The following is a 21,505-nucleotide window of genomic DNA, read 5'->3' as shown; positions in this document are numbered from 1 at the left end:
CACAAGCTCTAAATAATGCCTTCTTCTCCTTGTCAGACATTGTAAATTTGAAGAAAATGTAAAAGAATCCAAGTTGAAGAGAAAAAACTAAGCAGAGATCAGTGGAGATTCCCTAGCTCAACGTGCGGTAGAAAAATCTGAGGCTCTCTCAGGAGGGTTCTATGGGGTGAGGCTATTCTGATTGGTTGTTGCAACTTTTTTGGTCTCTTTTACAAAAAGAGGCGGATAGGCTACAAAATGAGATGAGGCCTAGGCCTAGGTTTCTCTTTTGTACCTACTGCTATGGTATTTTCTATTTACCGAGGCTCCCATTCTGATGACGGGTGAATGATATAAAGCATGGGAATCTATGAAAGTTCCAATACTGGGGCAACTTGAACCTATCAAGCATGGGACCATGGTGCATAGAGAGTTAGACCAGATGGAAGGAGATCAAAACTGAGGACTGTTACCAACTATTAGAACTTTAATTTTATCAGTATTTTTCTTTAACCAGTTTTGATCCATCCCTTTTTTAATATTCACTGTAAAAACCAAAATGTTAAAGGGATTTTCGGGGGGAAAAGTTCAATTTAAACGTAACATTTTAAACCCAAAAAACACTGAAATTCCCATTATAGTTTACTGACATAACTATAACCTTTTCCCCCTCCCGGCACAATGATATAATCAATGACGTGATTTCAGATGAAATTATAAATGATTACCCAGACCATGTCATGAGTGATGCAATATGTGAGGTCAATAGCAGGGCAATGGCATGATGAGGATGCAAGTTATAGTTACTTCAACTATAACTGATGAATTTCATTTTTTTTTGTTGTTTAACCGCATCGCTGCGCCGGTTATTTTTCCGCTGTGCGGCTTTTTTCGAAAAGCTGCGTTAGATGACGAGCTCAGCTCGTCATCCGAACACGACCACCGTGGCTGATGACGAGCTGAGCTCGTCATCAGCAGCGAAGGGGTTAAAATGTTGGGGTTTAACTGATGTTTTCACCTAATTGTATTGTCTCCGTTTTATTCAGTGTATTTCTGAATTTATTTTAATGTAAGTTAATATATTTTTTCTATGTCTTAATATAATGTTGCTTTAACGTTTGTTTTTTTTCATTGAATTTCTAAGATTTCAAACGTAAAGTAAAATCTTATTACAAGTTATAATTCCTCAATTATCTCCTTACTGCTGCTGTACTTCCTGCAACCCCGACAAATACTTCAAATTTGCTTTAGTGGTGCCCCTACACCTCCTTTGGACATCACAGGAACATAAATGAACCAGGACATTCCCTTACGAGGCACTATGGGTTGCTCGAGGCCTAGGCAATGAATATTATAGGAGTGGCTCTGGCCACTCACACCTATTGACTGTGTCCTCGACATGCATCTGCTTTTTTTTTATTCTGGTAGGAGCCTCCCACAGCTTTAGGGGTCTTTGAGATCCCCAAGGCTCCTGCAGCCGCAGCTAGCTCCTGCGTGGGGGAGACAGTATCTTTTATGCTGAGCAGTATTTATTTTGGTGGGTGCCCTAGTCACACATGGGGTGCCCGCAGCTTCAGGAATCATTGGTGGCTCATAGGGGGGTGGGGGGCTCCAATGCCACCATGGACCCAACCAGCTCCTTGCCGGAACCGTACCATAGCATGGTGCCACAGAGAAGCCGGTATCTTCTGTGCTCCAAACCTTGGTTGATCTAATGTGCCTGCTGCCCGTGGGAAGGAGGTTTAGACCGCATTGCGCCTGCCCACCCAGAGGGCACTCCACATGCCTAGCTCTGGGCACTTTCTTTTCCTCTCTGTCCCAGATGGGGGCCACAAGCTTGCCTCCTCCCCAGAACAATTTAAATAAAAAATTAAAGATGCACCAACCCCCAGTCCCTGGAACAGTCATGGGGCGTTTTAAAAAAAAATACTTTAAAAAAAATTGCTGGTCCCGCATAATTATCATGCACACTTTTGTCTTTACATTTTTGCTCAAGGGGGATCCGCGCCACAAAATCTAGGCAATCAGGTTAGCCCTACCCAGCCTCCTTGTGTCCTTTCTTTAAAGAATATTGACAGGGAATGGAGAACAAGACCCCGAGCCCTGTAATGGCAATTGCAGCATTTCTGTTTATGTTGTAACCAGCCAATCGGGCCATCATTACAAAAAGCTCCCTCAGGCAATCAGAACATTTGGTTTTTTAATTCAAGCCCAACAGTCACTATCCCTATTTTTCAACACTAATTTCTCAAAAACTACTGAACAGAATTTCACCAAATCACAAAAAGCGCGCTTACTGAGTAAAGAACTAGTTTTCTGCCTACTTTAGTGTAATACTGTTCAGCTGTTTTAGCTGTAGTGCTGTTAAAAATTCCCATATGAAATTGTGTTTTGTGACACTTCCTTCTTCTCTGCCTCTTCTTCATGGAACACCTCAAAACTTCCCAAGAAAGAGCGGAGGTGGATGAACCATTTTTTGGGGGGAACGTACAATGAAAATTCGTCTAATGGCAGTAAAGTTATCAGCACAACAAAAATGCTGGTTCTATAGACAGGGAGGAGCTCTGTGGGACACAGAAACCGAGGGGTGGTTGAAAAAAACAGGTCATTGAGCAACAGATTTTGTGATCTACCATTAAAAAGAGATGTGTACCATTTTAGGGCGTTTCCTTTTTTCTTCCTTTGACATTGTAGAGTTCCAGTGTGGCAACTAGGATACTGTGGTTTATGGTGTCAATGACGGATAAGAGGTATAGCATGATAAAGGCAGTCATATCATTTTTACCTGTTGCTAATTTCAGATCTTCTAACAGTGTTAATAAATCAGACTCAATGCAGGGGATCGCATTGTCCAAATACCATGTTCTTTCATGAAGATCGAGAATTTGGATTCCAAAATGTTGTTATAGCCGGAAGTAAGTTAACATATCAATAACAGCCATGGCAGGGTCAAGGGTAGGCTTATTTAAAAGGGACTTAACAATATCTGGCTTAAGTTCCTCTTCTACAAAATCCTGATGTGAGACAGAGGGTGATAGATTTCAAGAAGGAGCTTACCTTCAGAGATGTTCTTTTGCAGAATTTGAATACACCAAGGAACACATGGCGAGCCAGACTTACATTTCATTATGAATTCCTGAGGCTGATTTGGGGCTGGTACTTGGAATGAGCATTGTGGTTTCAGTCAAGAGAGATAAGCATTAGATGGGAGAATAGACTGATAGGATGTTCGTTGAGCTATGAACTGAGATTGGTTAAAGCCATCACTACATATTTTCAATTGGCCATTAAGATGAAACATTACATTGACAAAAGGGCTGTTAATACTTGGATTATGAATACTTTGTGCTTGGTGATCATTTTAATGTCCTTGGTCAAACAAAGCAAGGTCATAGTTAATACTTCAGTGTTTTCTTGTTTTCAGTGCCCACTTACAGATAATTGAATTACAAAATTACATACCTGTAGTCTTAATCTGTTAATTTCATCAGTAGGGTTGCACGTTACTTGTTCCAATTCCTTAGAATGAATCTTCATCAGATACAGCAACCATTTTCCATTGCGTATTTCTTTTGGCCACTGAATATCCAAGAAAGCAGTTCCAAGTGTTTTAAGTGGTCTACCAAGGTTTATGATCTATGACACACAAAATAAAAAGGTGTTTGGCAAATTATAAAGAAATATAACCCTGAATACAATAAAATAAAATTATAAATGTCCATTATAACTGAAAAATCTGAGCCACTTTTGCAAAAGTGCTTTCACATTACAACGTAATGGAGGCCTGAAGCTAGACTTGACCAAAAATATTTGCAGCATTAAATTTCGGTAAAGAAAGAAGGTGTGTCCCTCTTGCATGGAGTGGATGACCTCCCCAATCAACTGACAAACCTTTTCTGACCATTTGTGTGCCATTTGCCTCAATTTTCAAAATGCAACAAGAGAGTTTTGAGAATAACCTTATATCAGAAAAAGAGCAAATGAAGTGCTGCAAGGGAGCAGTCAGGAATTTGACCATACAATCTGCATGGTATTAGCATGTGGCTTCCTTAAATTGTACCGCTATTACCGTCTTTCATCCTCACCTCCTCCTAGACCATCTCTCTTGTCTCTGCCCTCTACACCCAAGGCATCTCCACACCCCCACTCCTCATCTTTACTGCCTACCCCCTCACATGCCGTAATTTCACCCTCTCCTGCACCCCTCATCTCCTCATCATGTCCATCACCCCTTCATCCCTTGCCATCTTCCTTAGGTCCTGCCTCCTCCCTCATTGCTTTCTTTTCACCAGTATCCTCTACAGCTGTGCCACACATCCGCCCCACCTTTCATGTAACCCATCCATCTCTTTTACTTCCCTCAACATCTGTTTTTCTTTCTCTCCTACCTGCTTCTCCTCAGCTCCCTTAAAATTCCCTTCCCTCTAACCCACATGCTCCCTCTCACCTTCTAGCTTTTATTTCCTAACACATCTCAGGAGCTGAATTGGGGTGAGTGGAATTCAAACAAATGCAGGCAAAAATTCATGTGACCTACAAGTGTTGTACTGAAGGCTATTAGTAAGATACAATGATTAAAGGCAACCATGTCAAATGCAACACCACAGAATATCAATCCTTTATTGTCAATAAATGGAGCGTGTCCATTTGGGACTCTGAGTTCATGTGTGAAGAAGATGCTGGTCTATTACAGGCTGCTAGTCAGGGTCATCTGGACAACTTTCCCCTAGACAGCCTGAAATCTGTTGCAAAGAGGCAGTTATCCCATTCATTATTCAATGCAACTTTATTCCTACCTCATTTATATTCGCAATTCTCCCTTGTCCTGTGCAACTGGCCTACACCTACATTCACTGGCTTACTTTTTAACCCTGCCTGGGATTAATTCATGCGTTGAGCACTCACAATTGGTGTAACTTAGGACGCTTGGCTTTAGAAGCCAATGAAAATGAGGCACAAAGTAGGAAGATGCAAATTCACCCTGAAAATGAGAACACATTGAAATTTCAAAGCCGATCTTTGGTTGGCTCAGGGCTCTTGCTGTGGACCCTACAGGTGTATATGTACTAACTGCCTGAAGCCAGTCACTTGTACATCATCTGCACATCCTCTGTGGAGACTGCTTATCAAAACAGAGCAAATTACCAGTTTGAGAACCTCTACTGAGCTGCTATCTTCAAGCCAAATTGTTGTCAAGTAGGAATTTTTGGAGGCCATTCTATCTGTGACCTGTGGAAGAGGAAGAGCTGGAATTCCCTGCAAGAAGAGGAGTTTCCCTTGCTGATTAAAGATCTATAGTAGATCAATTTGACTGAAGATCTGTTTAGATGCAGACTCTCAACCAAGACCACTTAGGAGCCATGCAATATTTGAAACCCACCTATAATCTGGGCTTTGCCTGGTTTCCAACATTATATAGACTGCAGAATTTTGAAAATGCAGTCCTGATGTATCGCCAGCCCTGGAGAACATTCAACATCTCTCAACGACCCCATACTATTAAGGAACGCCCTTTCCAGAATCCAGAAGGACATGGAGGTTCCGACTCTTCACACCCCTAGGATGTGGTCTTGACCCATGGAAATCCTGATTTTGGAATTGTTTAAACCAACTCACTGGCCCAAATGGTTCTGGGAATGTCGTAATTTTGCCTCGGTTGGTCTTGGACTCTAATGTCCAGCTCACAGGGAAATGCTGAAACATTGGTGTCAAGTGGGTGCTCCTAATTTCACGAAAAACCCCACCACCAGAAAATCTGGAATACGATAGACCATTGAGATACGGTCTCCTAAAAGGGTACCTCCAGGGAATATCATAGTGGGTGCTGTGGCTTTTTACTATTTTTCCACTGCAAGTTTACAAACTGAGCTTCAGCTGTAGGTGCTGAACCCAGAGTGGAGGCCAGACATGAGCAACAATAAGATTTTAATTCTTTTTTGTCCAACACCGCTGAACTATTGACTCAGATTTAGTTTTAAACAATGTAGTAAATCTGAAGAGTCTAATGCTACAGCATAAGGAATACTACCACCACCGTCCAAAGTAGCAAAGCTCCAGATGCCCAAAACTAGTGAGTTTCATACGTCACCAGCTTTCATGTATCAAGTGAAATACCAAAGAATTGATGCAGTTCTCCTACATTCCCCTGATTCCTGTCAGCCAAGTGATTTTGTAAAATGGAAGGAGGTCAGTCCACCTCACAGAGTTGGCGGTACTATTCATGATAGATTGAGCTCTTGTGGATAAAAGAGGTTTTTTATTACTGAAATACAATTGTGTTGCTTGAAAGGGCGTTAACACAAATAGTGCAATGCTTCGATGTTTAATTGAAAGTAAAAAGCAGGTAGTTCATCTGGTTCAATTGTGGAGAAGGCTGTATAGTCTTGCAAAACTAATTTTAAAAAAGACATATATAATGGTATAGATAGTAAGGGAATGACAGTTGTGTTGCTTGATTTAAGGTCACACGGAAACAGCGATGTTAAATAAACATGCATGCATGTATGTAGGTAGAGGTATTTGCATAGTGCAAACCTAGTTAGGGAGCAGCAGAATGCTGAAGCTAGAATTCTGTTAAAACCAATCTTTATTCACAAGAAGGAATTGTGCGCTGTCAAACAGAACAGGGATGCCCAAACATTTGTTGCTTTTGAGGGCTGATCCATTCCAGATTTTGAAAATATTCTAATGCAATACATTTACATGCAGGTAAACTGAATCTACATCCTTTATGCAGTCAGTAGTTATCCTGTATATGTGCTATGGCTCCTGCCTCTAGGAAACCAATGTACCCAGAGAAAATTCGAAATTCCACCGCCCGCCGTCAAATATCCTGAACCTGGATATAATTAGTGTTAAGAAATTATTGTCAATATCCATATTAATTTAATCATGCTGCAAAAGACTCATTTCTGCATTCTCTCTACAATACAGAAAATCTTCAGCACAGTTTGCAGTTGTATGTGCCTACCAGATGGGTCAGACGCATTTAAAAACAAATACAGAGTGGCCTGTTCTAGGGTGCACTTTAAATGCAAGAAGCTGTTAAATCTTCTTAGGACATATGTAAAATATGGAAACAGGTAATCGTGAATTAAATTAGATGTTCGTGCATTCCAAATAGCTCACCTTGAACTCAAACTCTACTAAGCTTCCAATATCATCCTCCACCTTCATAGCGCTTTCTCCGAGGACTTTGCCTCCAAAATACACCTGAGGTGGCTTGGCAATACTGTTGAGACATAATCAAAACTATGGATTAAATTACCTTACACTCAATATTAAACAAAAGGTACTAGGCCAGGATAGAGCCACTTACCCAGAAACTGAGAGAAGAAGTTCAACAAATACTTGAGCTTGGGCAACTACTTGTTCCAGATTATCCTGGCTGCTTGTTCTAAGGAAACCAATAAAATAGATAAAGCAATTCTATTCATAATTGCAAATTGTCCTTAATAATGTTTTTAGTAATGCAAAATGTTTTCACTTGAAGAATAATCAAAAAAACTTACGTTTTTAAGTCCAGAGCAATGGCAAGCTCGGCTGTGTTCATAGACACTTGATTTGTACTCATAACTAACCTAAAGGTAACCTGAAGGTGACAAAAAATTATCTGTTAAAAATGTAATCAGAAAAGCGAATATAATAGCCTACATGATTCCCCATCACTTACACTTGAACCTCTTTTGAAAGGATTTCCCAGTTCACAGTCTACAAGAGATCCATTCTGATTGGCAGTGCACTTTAGCTGATTTTCCTGTGGAAACAAAAATGTAAATGGTATATCAAGGAGGGATAAAACATATGCTACACAGAGAAACTATTTTTTTGCCTTGTCCTTTCCAATGAAAGCCTGTTTTTTTTAATGATTTCTGCCAGCTAACTACCTCCATTTATGGTATCGCTAAAACAAACCCATATATAGTCAATGTTAAAATACGGATTATAAAACAGTGACCCATCAGCTATTAAATATTTAAGGAGCACAAACTGCTGCACTTCAGGAGGTAAAACTCTGAAGAGCAGCATTTCGCCTGCGAAACTGCATGATGTGTGGGTGGTCAGACAGGATACAAAGCTGATGAGAGGGATTTTCCAGCCGTCAAACAAAGAAGGTTGGAGGGAGAATTAAATATATTCCTGACCAGTAGCAATAGTTTCAATGTGATTGAAAAAACAACAATGGAAATCAGACTTTTTTCATTCATAGCTTTCACTAGATCCCTCTTGCATTCGAAATTCACTTTTTTAAAGTATGTACAATCCACCCTTCCCATTCCTCCACCCCACCCCCACAAAAAAAATAGAGAGCTGTAGTAACGCAAGGTGTGTATTCTACTTACAGGAAATCCATTAAGTTCTTTGTAAGAAGAATAAAACAGTGTCTCTGGTAAAGCTACAACCAGGTTAGCTTCATGAGCATCATCGCCGTCATTGGTGACTGATTTCCAGAGCAATATTTTCCCGGTCTTTGAGCACAAGCACTGGAACTCCATGTTCACTATTTAAAAAAAGATTCAAGATTTAATCATACAGTAAATGGTAAAAACTATTTCAAGCAGTAATCCTTTTCAGTTTAAAATTTGTATAATTTCAAATGTTGGTCATTTCCATTTCAAGGGAGTGGAAGTGTACAAAATTGCCTGTTCACACATAAAAGGGTCAATAGGTAATAGGATCAATAGGCTGGGTAGGGGTAGGGTGGAAGGACAAGAGGCAGCAGAAGTCTACATTTACTTGTATTGCATTTACTAAGAGCTTCATACCCCTGATGAGGATAAGAAGGATTCCAAGTTGCATCAGGTTTCCGGCACCCTTAAGGAGTTCCCAGTTAATATGGTATTGGACGTATTTGAGTCTAACTGGGAAGTGTTGCATGTGGTGTTAGAGATTGAAATAAGTGTTATAAACATGGAGCATTGAATGTCCCTGCACATAATCATAAGGTACTGCAGAGAGTGACAATGGATGCACCTGTGCGTACATACAATTTTAATAGTGGTCAGGAGCTTAAAGTCGAGACAATCAGAGTGTACACAATGCGGAGAGGTGGAGTTCACAAAGGAGCAGTTTACATGGAGTATACAGAGAAGTAGTAGAAACCCAATCCATGAAGTCACTATTAAACAAAAAGGGTGTATATGCTGCGAGGCTACACCCATAGCACTGTTAAGCAATCAGGGCATGTAAGATTGCAGTAAATGGGTCCAGCTGCAGGCACTACCCTTCATCACACTTCATTAAAGAAAGTCTGTCCTTTGGTCACCATTGGGAGTACTTTCAGGATGTTCCCATTGCCTCTGGCTCGCCTCCCTAATTCTAAGACTTCTGCTCGCATTCTGCTGAGCCTTACCAGATTAGGAATGGTACTAAACCCTTTTGCCTTCACATTCATTCACTCCCTCGGAGTTGCTACCACCATGATGTAGCCTGCTCCTTCCATAGGTAGATCCAGTAGTAGAAGTTCCTGTGAGCTCCTGCACCTAAGTGAAAACTGATTACTGCACACCTGAGACTACAAATGCATGCAGTGCTTCTGGCACTCTTTAGGGAGCATACATGGCCTCCCAATTAGATTCCTCAACCTTTAAGAGCTAAACACAAGGTTCCATGGACCTTGAAAACTACACAAAAAAACATTTAATTGGACTGCCCTTATAGAAGTCTAGTTTGCAGAAATGTACTGTACTCCAGTCTGCTCATGGCTCCAGGATACGTTAAACTAAAGTCATTTTGTAGAGATCAACAGTCATTTTAGCCGATCAACTAAAAGGCACTAACAGATCAAGATTGGAAGGGCAGATGTAATTAATTGCTTTAAAATAGAAACATTTCTAATCTTTTCCTAAACATCAAGCGAGGCAATATACCAGAAATAAAAGGTGGAGGGCCAGGGTTGCCCATAGAAAAAGTGATAACAGAAAAACTACGGCCTTCTGGTCTCGCTCTCCAGAATTAAGGAATTTCCAAGTGAAGCAGTTTAGATTTTAGATAGATGACGTAATGAGGAGTATATATTGCCAATGTGTTTCCAGGCATATTTGGAACAGTAGTGCAGAATGATTTATGTACTAAGCACATGATTTGGAATAAAATATATATGAGAAATAAGGAGCCAATATAAGGCATTAAAGAATGGCTTACCACTACTTGAGGAGCAGCCAAATTAAGTGGGTTGCTGGATTTTGCAAGATTTGTAAGAATTGCAGTAGTCTAATCGAGAACTGACCATCGTTAACTACAGATCATTCCTTTTGGCAGATTTAAGGTGTTTCAATACAATGAATGCTTCTAAGTTGGAAAGTCCAAGTAAATAGCACTGCTGATCACAGAACGATCAGGGGAAGGAATAAGCTTTTACAGCCAGAGAGTTTATTGCAAATAGTCAGAATTTTCTCCCGCTAGCAGAACTTCCATTATGAGTGACTTCAGTTCCCGCCAATACCTGTCCTTCCACACCCGATCATCTTGAAGAACCTACCCATAGTCATGTCATTGCAAGGGTGACTGTTTAAGTGAAAGTGAAGCTAAGTATTATCTGCAGAAAAGTGTGTGTGTCAAAATGTGTGTTTGCTTTCTCTCCCCTTTCTCATCCCCCCAACAGATGGCAGCCATATATAACCAGGAAGTAGTCCCTTCTGCCTGCCGCTTTGGTTGACAAGTGGGTTAAGCATGGAGGGCAAAAGAGCTGGGGAGATGAGGCATGCCAATATTTTCTCTGGGGAGGAATCGCCTCAACATGCTGCTGCATCATTTACTTCTGCTGAGGTGTGTAATCCCCAGCAATTGGATATTCTATGTATGCTGATCAACAAGGTTGTGGAAGAGGCATTTAGTCATGGTGAGTCCTTCTGCTCTCAAAAGGAAACATTATTCTACCCCTCAGGATCCTGACACAGATGTTTGAGGAAGAAGTGAACAGAGAGGCTATGTGCAAGAATCTGACCTGTCAGAGGTTATATCGTATTTAGGTCGAATTTAACTCGGTTGGCTTCATCATCCAGGGCTAATAAAGATTACTTTTCATTTCAATATGGGCACAGGGACACCGATTCTCTTCCCAACCACAACGCAACAGGGAATCTGCTTTCAAGAGATTGGGAGGTTTTAGAGAAGTCCACATCCCCCAAGTTTTTGGCTAAGAAGAACATTCTGGATGGTTTTCAAAATAAGTTATGGACACAAGTGAAGGTCGATGCTCTAAATGCTGCCCCTGTCTTCTGGTAATAAGATGCCTCTCTCTTGGATGCTTCAGATAATTTAAAACAAGCATTTACAATGCAACGGTCTCGCCTTTGGAAAAGTTAGAGCTATTGGCATTGTAAATGACAAAAAAATTATTTTTGTGTTGGTTTTGAAAACAGATAAATAAATGGCATTGTCATTTACAATGCCAATAGCTTAATCTCTCGCAAATGCGAGACCTATTTCATTTGCACCCACACACACTCAGAGCCACACACAGAGCCACACACAGAGCCACACACACACACACACACACAGAGCCCTCACACACACAGAGCCACACACAAACACACAGAGCCAAACACACACACAGAGCAACACACACACAGAGCCACACACAGAGCTACACACACACAGAGCCACACACACAGAGCCACACACACACACAGAGCCACACATACACACACAGAGCCACACACACACAGAGCCACACACACACACAGTCACACACACACACACACACACACAGAGTCACACACACACAGAGCCACACACACAGTGGCCCTCCCCCGACACAGGAAAAAAACACCAACTACCTATTGTCAGCAGTTATAGTGTTTTCAAATATTTGACAGTGCAGACAGAATTAGGCAGCTTTTACTTTTTCTATGCATTTGTATCACCTTCGGATATTAACTAAGTGCAGATGTAGCGGATTAGTATGCGTTGCTAAAGTTCACTTCCAGTCTGTGCTTTGTCCTACAACCCTTTCCACCTCGCCTTGAACTGAAGGCCAACCAAAACGAGCCCTCATAAATCAGTGTCCAGATTTCCTGGGGCTGCAAACTGCACCCTTGCAGAAGGTACAGGTGGGGAAGTGAGAGAAGGCGTGGTCTGGCTTGAGGCAGGTTTCTCGCTCTGCTTTGTGCACCTATAGATTACTGCCTACTACCGGGTTAGGGTGCCAGCCTCCCTTGCCCCTCCCTAACACAGTTCTTTAAAGAAAATAAACTGCTTCCTGTTAAATGACGAAGTGATTCTTTTAGGCAGTATGGCAACAAATCAAATCTAAAATTTGTGTTGTGTGCTCGCTGCACCAAAATCGTCTAAAATAAAAGCAGAACGCGGAAGGTAAAATAAGTTTGGGGATTACATGCAAGATGGGCTTCACAGGTCTCTCTCCAGGAGAAAATATGATGGAATATTTAATATGAGTGTGGTGCTTCCTCTTACCATCCATGTTCTCCCGGTCGCTGATGTGCTGCACGTTGCAGACCGTGTCCTCCCGGCTCAGGTCTGTCTCAGGCTGGTAGGACTCCAGCCTGGAATGGGCATTTCTGCGCAGCTTGGGGCTGGACGACACGCAGCAGGACGCGGTGTTCCCATGGTGCCTCCCCTCGAACTCCCCGCCCGCATCCACTTTGAAGGCTTTGCTGCTCCTTGGCTGCTGCTGGCACAAGTAGTGGGGGTCGCTCTCCCCCTGCTGGCACCCAGAGAGGAGCGGGGCTGGGGTGTCGGGTCCGGCCGCCCGCGCCGGCTAGGAGCCGGGCACAGTCATGGGCAGAGCCGGAGACGGACGGGAGAGGGGGCTCCTCCCTTCTCAGCCGCACATTCTCTGACGGCAGGCACCCCCACGGCCTCAGCCTCCACCTGGGATGCTGCTGCTGCGTGCAAGGGAAGCAGGCAGCGGCGCCCTAACGCTCCCCACCCAGGGCGGGCTCGGTCGGGGAAACAGGAGGCAGGTGGCCACAGCTGGGGGGGGAGGCTTTTCTTGGCGTTTCGTCTGTACAGCAAAACCCCAGCAGTCGAGTGGTCCGTCAGTTTTGTTTTCGATAACAATAGTTTGGGCATTTGAAGCTCAAAACGGCAATGGTAAAATTAAAAAAGTAAGTTCCAGAATGTAAAGTGACCTTGAATGAAAAGCTATCACTGATCTTCAATGTCAGAAATGACGTGCAACTCAGAAACTATGGAGGCAGCATCGCGGGCACCGGCGGCCACAGCTGGGGGGGGGGGGGGGGGGGGAGGCTTTTACTGGCATTGCGTCTTTGGCCGCGGCAGGCATAACGCAAGTTTTCTCTTTTAGCCTGTCCTTTTCTGACTGGGCGCCCCGACTTCCTGCTGGGGTAAATGGTTCCTTATCTTCTTTATGGGGCCATCTGTAACCATAAAGAAGATAAGAAAACTTAACGTCAGTAGGACCTCTTCTCCAATGGCTGGCCACCGTTTAGTAGGCCAGCCAATGGAGAAGAGGGGCAGGGCTTAACCCTCGCTAGTGAAACTCTCCTTAAAACATAAAATCTCGAGAGCTCGACTGCGCATGTGCGCATGTGCGCAGTACGCCACGCGAGACCTAAAACCCATATTTCAATGGAAAACACTGTCTGCAGAACCATTTACCAGAATAGGCATTACAAACAGCAAAGTGTTTACATTTGCCTGCACAACCCCTGCAATTATATCAGACAAGCAAAACAGTGTTTAATGAATGGGCCAAAATGTTACCAATCACAAAGCGATCGAGACCTTGGCTTTCCTTTAGCAATTTGTTGCAAATTGAAGCTTGCAGTTTATTCCAGCTGTTTTTATTAATGTGAATCAGGACTGCGACTACCAGAATGCACTAGGTGGCTAAGAAAGCATGGATGCCATAAGTTAGTGACATAGAGTCACTTAGTGAGGCAAAATTGTGCAATTTTGATGGAAATACTATATCCAGACTGGCATACAAGAAGTTGTTCTCCCACCGCGTTCTCTCTATAGTGGAGGGAATTCTGTCAGATTTAACTCTTCCTACATAAATAGGATAATTTGCCACTACCATCGTCACGTCATGCCTCAAGTTTGCTGTAGTAAGGATGTGGTACGTTCCATACTCAAATAAAAATACATTTTTAAAAAAGCACAAAGAAGCCGCCGATGTTAATGGCTTGGCCACTACCCATTCTGTTTGCCCCCCCCCGTCCCTCCAAGACTTGGAACCTCCCAGTCTGCGCCCTCCCAGAGCAGCTAACCAGGAGAGGACTTGTGAAGGTGAAAGGCTTTTGAAGCCTTAGGCGGAGGCAGAGGGAAAAGAGAGGGAGAACATAAAAGACAAAAACCCCGGATAAAAATGAAATAAAAAGTGGCTGTCTTAAACTGTAATTGCACTCCTCTGTGGAGCATGCTTTCAGATATATAGTGATTTACCATCGGCTCCGACCACAAATCAGGTCTTGAGAAACACTTGTGCTGTAATCTCATCATGGCCTGCTTTCACAGCAAGCCATAAATCACCGGGCCTTTGTTATCATAGGCCTCCATGAGAGCCTCCACGACAGGCCATGGATCCTGGGTATATAATCCGGCCTGCACAAACACGGGGTCGGCGCGGCCTGGAATACTCTCATAATGGCTGCTGTGCAGCTGCTGGAACGCAGGCCCGTGATGGATCTCCCCTTCCCAACCGTCGCCATCTATTCCGAACAAATTATTACCACATAAATTTCTTGTCAACAGAAACGGCCAATTAATTAAGTTAAAAATGTACTCCTGATCCCATCTACAAACCACATAGAAGTGCCAGGCAATTTTCCAGTTGCTGGATATACGGCAGGTCAGTTTGATGAATAATTTTTAACTTTGTCATAAACTCCGAGGTAGGCCGATGGTATCTGGGGCGGGGGGGGGGGAACCCGTAGCGAGATAAAAGGCTTTGACACATTTACACAAAACAGGTTATTGCGGAATCTGAAGGCTGCCGTCTGCGCGCGGAAACACATTTCCAATTTCTGCAAAGGTTCAGGGGTGAGACGGAGGTCGGCAGGCTCCGTTCTTTACATTGAAGGTCGTCGAAGGGAGTTTGCTAATAACGCTGTGTGCGCTGTGCAAAGGGCAGCCGAAAACCACAGCATGGTCACCGAAATTGCCCACATAACCGATGCAAATACTACTTGTTTTTATAAAGCACCTAATACTCCACTTGTGCCGTTCCTCAGCGCTGTAAATGACATGGATTACTATAACGTGATATAAAGGTACCTAATTTCCTGCTTTGGAAGAACAAAACCATGAGTCGGCTTTGCCTGAATTCTATCTCGTCCCTTACAGCTGATAAAACAAGCACCTACGGGCACACGGACAGCGGGAGGGGGGACGGACAGCGGGAGGGGGGGCAGACACGGACAGCGGGAGGGGGGCGGACACGGACAGGGGGGGCGGGAACAGCGAGTACTTAAAGGGAAACGTGTGGGAAGGGCAGGGCCGGGCTTCAGCGTGGGCAGCTCTGGAAACAAGCATTGGCAGTGGCGAAATGAAATAAAAACAAGCACCTACGGGCACACGGACAGCGGGAGGGGGGACGGACAGCGGGAGGGGGGCGGACACGGACAGGGGGGGGGGCGGGAATAGCACACGGTCAGCGGGAGGGGGGGGCGGGAACGGGCACTCACCTGGAATTCTTGCGGCGGCCGTGGTCGGCATGGAATGACGAAAACAAACACCTAAAAAAAAAACGAAACTCCGCCCACCGCCCGATGACGATGCAAAAAGGGTGGAGAGGGAAAAAATCTCGGGAACGCCCACGAATCTGGTCTGGCCTTGACGGACAGATCCGGCTTCCAATGGCTAGCCTCCATTTATGGAGCTAGCTAATGGAAGAAGAGGCGGGACTAAGCCCCACACTGTAGGGACATAAGATTTCTCCTGGGCGGAGCTAGGAGCTCCGGCCCCAGGCGAAACCTAAAAAGTGGATGGAGCAATCAGACCAGCCTATGCCACTTCGAACTTCGCCATTCGAACTCGTGCTTATGCAAAATATGCAGGCCAATCCCTGCTACATGATTTGAATTTCAGGGATTTGGTTGAAGAACTAGGGCAGGGTGGAGACGGTATGGAAGGGCAATCCATGATGGATTACGTAGTAAGGTTCTTCACAGTCCTCTTTTGAAAAGTTGTGTGCATCAGCCTCTGCCTCAAGAACTTCAGTTTCTGCCAGAGGACACCTGTGGCTCAGAAACTGGAAATGTGGTATCACATATTCTTTTCACTGGGAGTAAGCCACTTGGTCTACTGTTGAAAGATGCTGTGAAGAAGTCAGCTGAAGACAAGAAACTGGTGGCTCCCTCACAACCTTATTACAAGAAACGGAGTGTAGGTTTTTATTGTGCCTTTTGTAACTCAAGAGGAGGAAACCTGCGCTTTTGAGGTAGATGTCATGGCCAGGGCAAATTCTGGACCCAACCTACATTCAGCACTACCACACCCTCCTCCCAGAAGTCATGACTACACCAGGAGGGTTGGAGGAAACATCTTTTTATACTACCATGCATGGAAAGCATCAATAATGGACTAGTTATTTCTTCAAATTATATCAGAATAATACAAAATAGACTTTTCTTCCAGTTTACAATGTTTGTTCTATCTGACTTGACGACATCAAGCTCTACTGAGGGAGAACTGGCCCTTGTCTCAAAGGGGTAATTGGACTGATTCCCCATGAAGAGAAAAGACAGGGTGGTTACACCTGGATGTTTTTTTTGTCCAGAAACCCTTTGGAGACTTTGCCCGGTTCTGGATCTGAAAAAGGTGAAGTACTATGTGCAGTATATAAAGTTCCAGATGGTTTCAGTCCTATTATTCCCCTTGTTCACAGAGGGTGTATCTGGCTTCCTTAGTTTATTAGATGCCTATCAACGCATTGTTGTGCTTCAGGATTCCCAAGATTTGCAGTCGCAGGAGATTACTAGCAATTTTGTATCTTGTCCTTCTGCCTTTCTTCAGCCCAAAGAATCTTCACACAGACCTTAGGTCCCCTGATGATTAATCGTCATGCCTTGGGCATCTTGGATTTCCCCTACCTAAACAATTGGATAATTTGTGGTTCCTCATTCTCTAAGGCTTCAGAAGCATTCCATTAGGTATGCATGATGCGGAAAATCATATCAGATCAAGCAGAAGAAATGGACGTGGCCCCAAACTGGACTCACAGATCTAGGTATCCCCTCCTTCAGCGGTAGATCGTGCCTTCTCTAATTTTTCCACCCTCTCCAGCTCCTCTGAGCCGCCCAATTCTTTCAGCGAGAAAGAGCAGCAGTGTGGCATTGGAAACTTGGAGATTGAAAGGGAGATGTCAACAGCCCCATGATGATCTCACAATGCTGCAGTTTCAATCCAGAATTCCAGAAGGCCTGCAACTCTCAAACTTTATGAGAGGAATTTTAACTTCTGGTGTCTCTGGAGGAATCCAGTAGCCTCATCTTGTGATGGAAATTCAGTATTGGCATTTTTTAAGGATCGCTTTTTTGGGGGTTAGCAGTCGCCACCATATGGAGCCAGTTGTCTGCCATAAAAGCCATAAGGGGTGTAGACTGGTTTCTTATAGACAATTTAGCTCATTGTTTCTGAAGTAGTTTTGCCCTAAGAATGCCAGTACGTCACTCTCCCATACAGCTTTCGGTCTTCTGTTGGTTCTCAATTTGAGGGAGAGCCCTTTTGAACCTCTTTAACAAGTAGGTCTAGAATTTCTGACCTATAAGGGTTTTTTTCCAAGTAGCCAACACTTCTGGTAGACTATTGCGCGACACTGGGGTTCTGCTTTCTCATAACCCTTTCATAAGAGTCTTTGATAAAAGGTTGTCCTTAGACCGGATCCTGCCTTTCAACCCAAGGTTTTCTCATCTTTTCACCATTCTCAGAATTTGGTGCTTCCTGTGTTTTTAAATAATACATATGCAGATCAGGAGAGTTTAAGGTATACTTTAGATTGGCACAGGTCTTTGTCTATTTATCTGGACAGAACATCTTATTTTAGGCAAATAGATGCTCTTTGTGTTACCTCTGGTCTGACAGGAAGGGGGCATAAACCAACAAGATCTTTCTTTAGTAAATGGGTGAAAGCCGCTATCTTCCTGTCCTATTCAAAAGCTAGGGTCCCTCTTCCTTCAGTATCGGGTAGATCCACAAAAAGTAAGTCTTCAACCGGCCTTTAAGGGAGTATCTTTAAAAGACGTGTGAAGCAGCCTCACGAGTCTTGCCCAATACATTTTGTTGCTAAAAGCTGAGCACAGGAGATTGTTTTTTTCTTTTGGTGGAGTGGTGCCGTCTACAATTACTTAATTTCTGTATTGCAAATAAATACATTGGGAATAGCAGTTCAAGCTGGATCTTGTTCGTTTTCTTTCTGATCAATAAACAGGTAAAGAGTGTCCTAGGGTTACATTTAACCACAAATAGGGAGCAAAAAGAGAAGGGTTTTAAACGGCCTGCTTTAGGATGTTTAAAGAAAGCCCTCACTCACCACCTGGTGATGACATGCTTCATCATTGGGCTCCACCAAAGAGACCGAATGTCTCTTTGGTGTGCTACAATGCCAGATCTACTGCGGAGCAGGTTGGTGAGAATTAGGGCGTGTTTTGTGCAAAAATAAGCTAATGAGTGGTGAGGGAATTAAAAGTAGTCTGTAGTGTATCAAGAGGAACTTTATTCTATGCTCACTAAAGACAGTACTATAAAATCAATGTGTATGGAAGCAGTCCATATTTAGTTGAGTGGTAGTTTCCTAAATATCAGTCGACATGTTTCTTGCCACGAAACGGTGTAAATTTACCGGTTAATTCTTCAGGACTAGAAAGGTGTATTTAAACCCTGGCGGTATGGACGCGCTAAGGCCCACCCTTACCTAGGGACGTGAAAGTGAAAATAATGAAAAACAGTGAAAAAGTGCAAACATTTTAGGAAGACAGGTAAGTCTCCTAAGTCACTCCAGGTTTTGGAGGCTTCAACTTTGCGGTTTCTGCACCTGAAAATAAAAGGACAAAGACATACATGTAGAACAAGACATATATTTAGTATTTGTTCTGATGGTAACTGTAAGTCAATGGTGCTCTAAATGTGGTTCAGAGACAATAGTGGTGCGACATAGCCATATCGTTATCACCACCTTAGCTACTAATCAGAGGGAAGTGCTGCGTGCTATTTTGTGGTACGAGCTCGGTGTGTAGGTAGGTTAAAAACCGGGAGGTTCCGATTTGCGATCAAATTAATGGTACAAGCAGATCCCGTCAATAAAAACATAGTTAAAATGTCTCACTTTGTTGGTGTTTCGGAGGAACACCATGGGTCACAGGAGGGGGGTGGGAACGTAATTGGCACACCCTGCGCGTTTATCAGAAAAAGGGGAGGAAAACATAGAGTGAGTCATTGGCATTACAATCGGTACTTAGCTTCATGGTGAACTGACCGTTGGATCGTAGGTACTACTTACGCCCTCGACGCTCGGCACCCTCAGTGTACCTGCATCACCCTCTACTGGACCCCGACGATGTGGAAGCGGGACCCCTATGCCGTATATGTATCATCGGCAGCGAGGTGAGGATCATTTCCGGGATGGGATCTTTCTGATACATGGTGCAATTTTATCCAGGGTTGGTATAAGCTCATCACATTAGGACTGCAAGGAAGAAGAGTGCTGAGAAGGTAATGCTGAGATTACTTACCAGTAAGCTGCATTACTCTGAGTCATTGTCTTCCTGCTCACATCATTACTGCTGCCCACCTTCCTGGGATATAAAATTACTTTTTGGTTTGATAATAATCTGGTTTTATGATTACAGGAAGTTCTTCTCCTTTGCTTCTTTTAAAGTACTGAGAAACACAGGAAGCATTAGTGTTGACCATATTAGAAGGGGTGAAGAGTTTTTTTTCTTTTGTAAATGGGAAATCTGTGAGCAAGAGGCCAATACTTGTCACCAAGTTAGGAGGAAGGCAATGACTCTGAGTAATGAAGCCTGCTGGTAAGTAATCAGAGCATTAACCCAGTTAGTTGTTCCTATGGCCTTGAGTAAAAGAGGGAAAGAACAGCTAACAGTAAATGGATAATTAGGTTAGTGAATACTCATTATTCACACCTAGTACACTAGGAAAATCCAAACATGGCTAGCATTTTTTTAAAGAACCACAGGGACTGTGAAGAGATAGGTTGTTTACAATTGTTGTGAGCAGGCTTCTGGAGGTTGTTGTCGGTGGAGATTTCTAAAACTCAACAAGGTCATTGTTCCTTAAAAATAATTAAAGAAATTGAATCCTTGTAGCATGAGCCATTTACTACCAACCTAGATGTAGCAGGTCTTATTTTGAAAGGATTTTTTAAAAATGTTTTATTGGGAGCAAAGCTCTTTCTGAAGAGGTACCAAACGTACCCTAGCTGGCAATGTTGGAGCGCCACATGACCTTTGAATGGCATCCCGTCAACGAGCAAGCTGCTATATTTTCAGACCTGTGAAGGTCTACACATTCATCAATACCAGTGACAAAAAGCCCTGTCTGGCAATGCCGGAAGGTCAAGTGGACTTCCAGCAGCATCCCCCAACCAGCAAGTATCTTTGTTTTCCTGTCTGCAAAGAGATTACACAATCCTGTCCCTCAGGGTGTCTTTCACTTGGTGTGCCAAGTTAAAAGCGACAGTCAAGAGTGTCATCTTTGGACCGGTGTGGTATGACCTGGTGCCAAAACCCCTGTTCCTGGTAAATCTTCACCATGTGCCTCACAAACTACACAATGCACACCCTTCTAACACTTACACCCAGATCACATAAACATTCAACCCACTCTCACATCTAATGACTCTTATGCCATTCACATACCACTCACAGGTACACATCCCTTCTATAACACAATACATCCAGCTGAAATCACACTTTGCAGTCATACATGCTCCAGACACCACTACATACAACCTAAATAGGCTCTTCCGAGAAATCTGGTTCTTACTTCCATCATACAGACATCTTGAATGTTCACAGCCCCACTGGTTATAGAATCCAACACAGACAGCACACTCAAATTGGGAGCAAGACTTAGTCATTCATAGACTGTCCAGGCCCGGCGATTCTTCATTATCACAGTAAAGGTTTTAACAACATCACTGAGGAAACCAACACCAAGGACTTCAAACATTTCTCCCAGAAATAATCAGATGAAAATCCAACACAGTCAGATCTTTTTCACCAAGAAGATAGGCAAAAATCATCAGATCTAGCATCAACACTTCCTTGGTCGCCTCACATCCTGCCATCCGCTATAACCTTACCACCATCAAACTCACACATGGATCTACCTAATATCTTTAACTCTCTCAATACAATCTCGTATGAAGGTGATGTGATACCCTTCCTTTTACCCTCATCACATTACTACAAGGAGAAACCCTTATACCACTTGATCACATAATCAAATGCCTTCCTAAACTAAGGAACATTCCCAGATGCTATCAAGACAAACCAAATCCTTACCCATCTAAAGAAACCTTATGCGACTCTGCGAACCTCACCAATTTTTGCTCCATCCCCCACTTGCTGTTCATAGG

At 43.3% G+C, this 21,505-nt stretch overlaps 1 protein-coding gene across 1 annotated transcript in view; it reads right to left on the bottom strand.

Moving 5' to 3' along the window:
- The window catches only part of LOC147731152 (integrin alpha-6-like), a 132,974-nt gene that overhangs the window by 32,380 nt on the left and 79,089 nt on the right, over positions 1-21,505 (bottom strand). Inside the window, 7 exon segments of the mRNA XM_086956135.1 lie at positions 3,442-3,615; positions 7,108-7,210; positions 7,298-7,375; positions 7,491-7,570; positions 7,652-7,735; positions 8,322-8,421; positions 8,423-8,479. Coding sequence (XP_086812261.1) covers positions 3,442-3,615; positions 7,108-7,210; positions 7,298-7,375; positions 7,491-7,570; positions 7,652-7,735; positions 8,322-8,421; positions 8,423-8,479 — 676 coding nt within the window.

The sequence above is a fragment of the Lissotriton vulgaris genome, chromosome 2_1 (genome assembly GCF_964263255.1).
Source record: "Lissotriton vulgaris chromosome 2_1, aLisVul1.2, whole genome shotgun sequence".
NCBI classification, from domain to species: domain Eukaryota; kingdom Metazoa; phylum Chordata; class Amphibia; order Caudata; family Salamandridae; genus Lissotriton; species Lissotriton vulgaris.
The sequence above is the reverse complement of the archived record's forward strand: the minus strand, read 5'-3'. Positions and strand labels throughout refer to the sequence as shown.